At 38.4% G+C, this 8876-nt stretch overlaps 1 protein-coding gene across 1 annotated transcript; it reads left to right on the forward strand.

Annotated features, from left to right (window-relative positions):
* The first annotated feature begins 2064 nt into the window (after positions 1-2064).
* Positions 2065-8631, forward strand: LOC117020702 (nucleophosmin-like). Its single transcript, XM_033103313.1, has 3 exons — positions 2065-2136; positions 2563-2741; positions 7685-8631. Exons 1-3 carry the CDS (start codon positions 2065-2067, stop codon positions 8478-8480), a joined length of 1047 nt encoding a protein of 348 aa, XP_032959204.1. The 3' UTR covers positions 8481-8631.
* Positions 8632-8876: the final 245 nt, after the last annotated feature.

The raw sequence follows: 8876 nt of genomic DNA on the forward strand, positions 1-8876 counted from the left end.
CTTTTTTGTTGTCTAATCCAACTGACAAAAAGAGTTGAGAGGAAAAGTGAAAGAAAGAATGGAAGGAAGGAAGGAAGGAAAGAAGGAAGGAAGGAAGGAAGGAAGGAAGGAAGGAAAGAAGGAAGGAAAGAGGGAAGGGGAAGGAAGGGAGGGAGGAACAGAGGGGAGAGAGGGAAGGGGAGAGAGAGAGAGGAAGAGAGAGAGAGAGAGAGAAGAAAGAAAGAAGGAGAAAGAAAGAGAGAAAGGAAGGAAGGAAGAAAGAGGAAGGAAGGGAGGAAGGGAGGGGGAGAGAGGTAAGGGGAGAGAGAGAGGAAGAGAGAGAGGAAAGAAAGAAGGAGAAAGAAAAGGAAGGAAGGAAAGAAAGAAAAAGAAAGCAAGAAAAAAAAGAAAAAGAAAGAAAGGAAGGAAGGAAGGAAGGAAGGAAGGAAGGAAGGAAGGAAGGAAGGAAGAAAGAAAAAAAGAAGAAAAGAAAAAAAGAAAGAAAGAAAAGTAAGGAATAGACTATTAGGATATTATGGAAACCTGGGGTCTGTTCCCAGTGGAAATTTAGATATAGCCCTGTAATGCAGGGTCTCAGCTCCTGCTCCCTGCACAAGAACACAGGATATGGTGAGGCCAAAAAGGAACACCAACAGAGCCATGGATAGGGGGTTCATACCACTATAGTCTCACTGGTGGCTGGGTTGGAGCTACAGGAAGCAGGCTCCACACGATGTGCAATCTGCCACCAGCTTCTCTGCCAACCAACCAACCCCCTAGTGTAGTGTAGCTACCACAGTTATATTAGTGGCTAATGGCTAACCGTTAACAGCTGATGGCTGCCCAGCTACAGTGGATGGCCATCTGATCACAGCTGATGGCCATCTAATAACTGAGCCAGCACCTTTCCACGTGAGGCTGGGAGCCTGGAAACTGCTCTCTGGGACTCTGTCCCTACAAGCCCCTTGGGCTGTTAATTTCCCTGTCTGCAAAATGAGAGCATCTCTGGCCTATGGATGAGGTTTGGGAGACAGCAGTTCCTGGATGTCTGTTTGAGGAAAAGAGCGCGTTGCCTGTATGGGCTGAAAGGTCAGCCGAGGATCCATGATCAGAAAATAGTCCAAAAGGACCAAAGTGGTTTTGTTACAATGGTGGGATAATAAACTTTTCTGTTTTATCCATTGTTTCAAAATTCCTCTTTATAAAATTATATTACTTTTAGATAAAACCATATGTTTCTTTTTTTAAGCATCAATAATTGGTAGTAGTATATTTGTTTTCTATTTAGACTAAAGTCGAGTAAACTGATTCACTTTTAAGGATGAGATTCAAAGGCTTCAGCATTCCTGACCCCAAACATGAGAAAAGAGTTTGATCTATGGCTGGAGGTGGTAGGATGAGGGCAATAATACCTACCTTTATGACTGTCTTCTTTTTCCAAATCAAAAACCATATACTAACTTCTTCCATTCAATCCTGGGAAGATGTGTTGAAGCCATCAAGATTAGGGAAATTGCTTCAGTCCCCAAACAGGTCAACCCCCAGCTTTTCACATAAGCATTCTAACAGCACAAAGAGATAGCTGAGGGGCTGCCATGGGGACAGGCCAGAGCTTTCCAGAGCAAAATGATCAGTCAGGGACCTCAGGTGCTAAATAACTCAGCCAGTCTAATTACTGACCTACATTCTAAGCATGGATCATATTGCAGAATGACTCACACAGGTACCTTTGGTTCTGATAATATACCTGACATCAATCCTATCCTCTTATAGGGGACAAAGCTTTTTGGCTGGTCAGCATCTCCTTATCCTTTCTGTACATGAGGGTCTTCTACCCTATGAGTCATGGTGGGTGGAACGGAGTCCCACTCGGAAAGTGTAAAGGTATGCCCGCTCTCCTGGTCCCTTTTACTGCTCAGATTCACCTACCTAATATTCTGAATTTGAAGACTGCAATGCAAACAAGTAGGCAGAGTGAGAACCGATGTCTCTTTGGAGCAGCAGGAACACGAGTCACTTTGAAGGGTTAACAAAGGCAGGGATCCCAGGGCTGTGTCTAGTGACATCACCTGGTGGGTTCTGGCAATGATTTTGGAGCCTACCACTCAGGCTGCCCCCGTCCGCGCTTGCTCTAAAGCCCGCGCCTCCGTCGACTCCGTGAGCTACGTTAACCAGAGTCATTTTTCTGGCACCGGCTCCTAATAACCGGACCAGTTCACACTAATTGTTGCTAGTTTGACCAGTTTATTCCCAAATCCCTTCCAGTGGTTATCTTGACCTTACCTGTACCTCATCCAACCGTTTCAGTAATGTCAGTCAACACATCCCTTTACAGTTGGATGAATCCCTTCCATCCTTAGAGATGTGGCTTAGAAACCTTATCAATTCTTCCAACACAAATAAGTAATGGTAATAATAACAGCTAACCTTTCTGGTTGAGCATACCACTTGCTAGGTGCTTTCAGGCATTATATCAGATAAGTTTAAGGGAAAATAAATATGGGAAATTTTCTACTGTAATCTCAATGTTAGTGATCAGGAAATGTGCCCGGAGCTATCACATAACTCTCTGGTGTGCACAAGCCAGTGCAAGGCAGAGATGGGACTGAATCCACGTTTGTCCGACTTCAGCGCCTGGATTCAAACCACTTCACTCCCACATCTCCGGGGAATCCAACCAACTGTGCTCTACTTCAGTCCGGGAAACTGGGTCAGGCTACAAAATCAATCACTATAGAAACCGTGCATCTAAATTTCAAAAGGCAAATAAGAAAGTTACCTGAATTTGAGAGATCTGTTAAATCATATTCTACAATGATTAAATTATTTTCTCTTTTCTTAGAGAAGGAGGGAAAAGACTGGAATAATTAACATTTCTTTGTAGTTTCAAAATTCAAGGAATTTAGAGAGAAAAAAAATTGTCTCTTGCTATAGGTGTCAAGTCTTCTTTCTATATTTCCACAGGGCAATGTGACTCTGCCAGAGCACAGGGCCATCTGTGCACACCAATTTCTGTCAATTCAAAATTAAAAGTAATTCTAAAATCGGCACATTCTGTTGTTGTTGTTGTTGTTTGAATACCGATAGTAGGCATTATGGGTCAGGCAGATTAAGCCAAGGCTATTTCTGACTTAAATGACTTGAACAGTAATAGAAGAAAAGAAAAAAGAAAGAAAAAGAAAACAAAAATTTCTCTTTCAGTGGGACCCTGGTAAGACAGACATGGAACTTTCAGTGAAAAAATTCTTTTTTGGTAAGAAAGACATTGGTGGACTCCTACTTTTTCCTTCATAGTCATTTATTTCATGAATATTCAGAGAACCTAGTAACGGCAAAAAAAAAAAAAAATCAATGTCAGGATCAGAAGTAGTACCGCTTGAATCTCATTTATGGATGTTTTCCTCTGTAAAGACAACTTTAAAAATATTTTTTTCTTTTCTTTCTTTCTTTCTTTTTTTTTGTAAATCCCCATTACTTGTAGGGTCTACCTATGTTATGGTGATGGTGATAATTCAAAACAATGATGACATTTTACTCCAGGGAAGCCAAGCACCAGAAACCACAGTAAAGTACATAGTCTTTCCTGGCAGGAGAGAAATATACTAAGTCCAACTAGTAACTGACAGCACATGGCTCTGGAAGACCTGTGTTTCTGCCACAAACCCATATAAAGCATTGGCTACATAACTTGGTTATGCTGTCTAAATTTCCCCAACCGACATCTAGGAATGGTACCCTTGTGTCCTACAGCTCAAAAATATTTTTGAAATTAGGTGAACATATGATGTGTTGTTGAAAGTATATTTTATAAAAGAAAAGATTTATGAACTTGTGTAATATCTTCCCTCATGTTGTTCTATCAATTTTATTCCATGAGCTTCTTCCTTGAAAAAATGTACTGTGCCACTTATGCTAGCCTTACTATAAAATGATGATATATCAGCTGTGGCAGGAGAACAAGTTTTATAATGTATTCTGCAAGGAAAACATTACCACCGACTTATGCTGTAACCATCTTTCAGAGAGCAAACTAATCCATATGCCATTAGAAGCCCAGAGATGCTAATGAAACATACCATGGACCTCCAACCTTTATGTTCTCTGCTTGTTGCTTTTGCATTCACTATACCCAGTTCTGTGTTTAATGAGGTTCTTCTCTGCTCACAGCCTTCCTACCTTTTCCACTCTGCCTTTCCAGGGCAGAGCCAGAGGGCCTTCAGTCCCCCATGATATGGACAGCCCCCAGGGACCTTGTGAGAGACCCTAACATGTTCTCGCACACTGGTCTACTCCAACATTTATGAGACCTCACCGTGGGTAATGAGAAGTAAAGAGATGAAGCGACTCTGCTTTCTTGTTAGGGTCAACATTGCATCAGAACTAACATTTGGTTCTTTAAAACTAGCTTTAACCCATCCTAACTTTGAGGAGAACAGAAGGATTCAAAACAGGAAGGGTGTTAAGACCAGTCGAAAGTAGCAACTTTCCCATGATGGGAATTCTCTTTCAACCCTATCAACTGTAGCGTGGAACATTCAAATAGGGACCAGTGGGATTGAATAATCCAGATTGTGCCACTTACAATGTAACAATGTCCTTAATTTCTTGCAACCTTGATTTTTTTTTTTGTCATTTCTCATAGGATTGCTCATACTATGCAAAATTGTAACATACACAGTAGGCACTCATGGCATGTTGGATCTTTCCCCAAAAATATTTTTGGAGAATTAGGTCTTTTAAAAATTAATATACCTGTATCAACTAAAGAATATTTTTATGAAAAGCACAAACCACACACACACATACACAAACACACACAAACATATATGAGGTCGGACAATTATTATGTCCATGAACTTTCTACCTTGTAAGCACAGAGTGGAAAGTTCATGAGTTTAATTGTTGGACCTCCTATACTTACCACTTACAAATATATTTTTATGTAAAATAAAAGAAAATTTAGTCACACTAAATTTTTTTCATGGTTTCTCTGAGAGTAGGAGTGAGATGTGGAATGTAATGCAAATAAGAAGAAACAAGACTTCTTTAAAAAAGATTTTTATTATTTTAGATTACATTTAGGCTTACAGCAAAATTGACAGGAATAAACTAGGATTTTGACTTCTAATGTTTTTGAAGAGCAAATGTAAGCACAGGCTGATTTTTTTATTGAATAAGATCTTCAGGCTAAAATATATCATCAACAACTGCTCTCTGCCCTCAGTAGAATTAGTATTGTTTGGCTCGTGAAGGAATAACTATTATGAGTCCCAAATGACCAATTAACTGCATGCACAATACAACTACTGAACAAATATAGATCAAAGAAAGAGCATCTGGCTTTTTGGCAATGGGGGATGCATAGTAAACGCAATGGGAAATTATTCAGGAAACTGCAGAGAAATTAAACTGCATTGCCCTTTGTTAAGGAAACCACATGCAAGGTCATGTTATCATGCAAAAACATTATTGGAATGCAACCATCCCCCTTTTCCTAATACAAACTTCAATTCTCTTCCATTACAGAAATATTTATTGAGAATCTACTATATGTTAGGCACACTGGTTGGCATTTGTCGGAAGCAGTACACTAGAATGGTGACAAATGCAGATGTTGGTGTCAGACAGACTGAGTTTGCAATCTAGCTCCATTATTTACTAGTGTTTTGTTGTGTTGTGTTGTGTTTTGTAGTTGTTATTGTTGTTTTACTTTGGAAAGTTTGATAGTATTCTCACTCCAAACTGATTCTTAGGAGGGTGATGCTTATAGATAGACAGATGGAGAGACATTGATTGGAACATAATGGTAAAGACATACCAATGATAAAAAACAAACAAACAAACAAACAAAATAATCGGTTACATGATGAGTGGCAATTTACTAAATATATTTTAGATGCCATTTTTCATTTTGATAGAGTACTGAGGCTAAAGAGATTTGGCTTTCCTTTCTTGTTTCAACATCATGAATGATTAAAGATGATCCAACCATAAAGATGATCCAACTTACATTTAAAAGGGTATCTTTGGACCATTAGCAATGAAATGAGGACTTTTACCGAAATGATGGCTGACACATAGCATGATTTTATGTCACTTGGCAGTACTTGGCTCTGATTATCGTTGTAGGAAGCAACAAAATTTTAGCAAGGATCAGAGGTAAAGAAGCAATAAAGTTTTTAGCAGTATGTGGGAGTATATGAGAAATTAGCCTAACTAAAACTCACTGTGAAGAAACTGTTGGAGGTATATGACTATATCCAGCTATCTTAGGAGATAAAAACTTCTACCCAGGAACTGTTGGGATGACCACTTCTTCTTAGAATTTTGAGAAAATACTTCCTTTCATTTCATCTGTTAATTTTTAAGAAAAATAAATGGAATTGTCAAATAAGCTTTTCAATAGTCATTTTGTTTTTTAAAATACATTCTTTAATTTACTCTAACAAGCACACATATAATTTAGCTATAACTAACATGTAATCAACTGCACATATTTAAAGTATACAATGTTAAATTTTTGTACAATTTTGTACAAACATAAATACAGTTTTAAGGTTTTAATACATGCATACAACCATGCAATTATCGTCACAAACATGACAGTTAACACATCCCTGACCCCCTAAAGCTTCTTTCCATCCTTGATAGTCCTTCTATCTCCTCCATGGCCTACTTCCATCCCCAAGTGACTACTGATTTATTTGGATTAGTTTGCATTTTTTTAGAATTTTACATAAATGACATTTTACGGTATGTATTTTTTAATGTCTGGTTTCTTTCACTCAGCATAATTATTGCATGATTCAAATGTCACTGCCTGTGCCAACAGTTCATTCCTTTGTATTACTGAGTAGTGGTCTATTGTGTGCATGATCCACAATTTGCTTGTTCATTCATCAGGAGATGGACACTTGAGTTATTTATTGAATATTCTACCCATGAATATGGTAGATCTCTACATTTATTTAGATACTATTTAATTCCTCTCAAAAATATCTTGTAGTTTTCAATGTAGAGGTTTTGCACGTCTTTTGTCAGATTTATCACTAAGAAGTTCATAATTTTTATGCTATTTTAAATGGTACTTTTTAAAATTTCAATTTCTGATTGTTCGTTGCTTGTATGTAAAAATATAATCAATTTTGTATATTAAACTCATATCCTACAATCTTACAAAACTGACTTTTTGTTCTAGTAATGAAAATGGACCTCAAGTGTAGTTTACCTGAGGAATACAAAGTTGGTTTTACATTTAAAAATCAATTAATGGTAATCACCATTTTTATAAACTAATATATATATATATATATATATATATGTATATGTGATCTTAAAAGATGAATAAAAAGCATTTCACAAAATCCAATATATCTTCCTGAAACAAATCTCTCAATAAATTAGAAACAGAAGGGAACTTCCTCAGACTGATAAAGGACAACTATGAAAAATCTAGAGCTAACATCATACTTAATTGGGAAAGACTGAATGTTTTTCCCCTAAAATCCAGAAAGAAAGGTAAAGATGCTACCATTTACCTACCTGAAGTCACTACTGCTTCAATGATCTCCTAACTGGCCTCGTTGTGATCCAATATATGGTGATGGAAAAAGAAATGACTCTCTCCCTGGTGCGATTCCGTCTTGTGCGTCTGTGCTGCGGAGCAGTAGTCGTTTATCTCGGTCCGTCTTCTCTCCTACCTAAGTGCGTGCCACCACCCCACGGAAGATTCGATGGACATGGACATGAGGCCCCTGAGGCCCCAGAACTATCTTTTCAGTTGTGAACTAAAGGCCGACAAAGGTTATCACTTTAAAGTGGATAATGATGAAAATGAGCACCAATTATCTTTAAGAACGGTCAGTTTAGGGGCTGGTGCAAAGGATGAATTGCACATTGTTGAAGCAGAGGCAATGAATTATGAAGGCAGTCCCATTAAAGTAACACTGGCAACTTTGAAAATGTCTGTACAGCCAACGGTTTCCCTTGGGGGCTTTGAAATAACACCACCTGTGGACTTACGGTTGAAGTGTGGTTCAGGGCCTGTGCATATTAGTGGACAGCACTTAGTAGCTGTAGAGGAAGATGCAGAGTCAGACGATGACGAGGAGGAGGATATGAAACTCCTAAGTATATCTGGAAAGCGCTCTGCCCCTGGAAGTGGTAGCAAGATTCCACAGAAAAAAGTAAAACTTGCTGCTGATGAAGATGACGACGATGATGATGATGATGATGATGACGACAAAGATGATGATGATGATGAGTTTGACGATGAGGAAGCTGCAGAAGAAGCTCCTATAAAGAACTCTGTTCGAGATACTCCAGCCAAAAATGCACAAAAATCAAACCAGAATGGAAAAGACTCAAAACCATCAACACCAAGATCAAAAGGTCAAGAATCCTTCAAAAAACAGGGAAAAACTCCTAAAACACCAAAAGGGCCTAGTTCTGTAGAAGACATTAAAGCAAAAATGCAAGCAAGTATAGAAAAAGCACATTGAACAATCCTGGGCACTACTGGTAAATTAAGCCCAAAGATGGGGAGAGAGGAAAAAGGAGAGACAAATAGAGTCTATACTGAGTGTCATCAACAATCCAGACTGAAGTCTTCTATTTTCGTCTCAATCCCCTTTCCTGATTTGCCACCCACCCATGACCCCTTCCAGGCTGGAAGCAATCTCACTCTTGATATCTCCTAAAGCTCTTTTCTTTTGATTGCTGTGATTCAGTGAACCTTATACTTTGCTTTCTACTCACTTGTGCATTTGCCTCACCTCTTTGACAATGTTTTAATCACCCTTGTGTCTCCCTAGCTGTTCAATAAATATTTGAATAACTCAAATAAGAAAAAAAAAAAAAAAAGAAATGACTCTGGGTGGTGAACACACAATGTGATA

Source organism: Rhinolophus ferrumequinum, chromosome 3 (genome assembly GCF_004115265.2).
Source record: "Rhinolophus ferrumequinum isolate MPI-CBG mRhiFer1 chromosome 3, mRhiFer1_v1.p, whole genome shotgun sequence".
Classification (NCBI taxonomy): Eukaryota; Metazoa; Chordata; class Mammalia; order Chiroptera; family Rhinolophidae; genus Rhinolophus; species Rhinolophus ferrumequinum.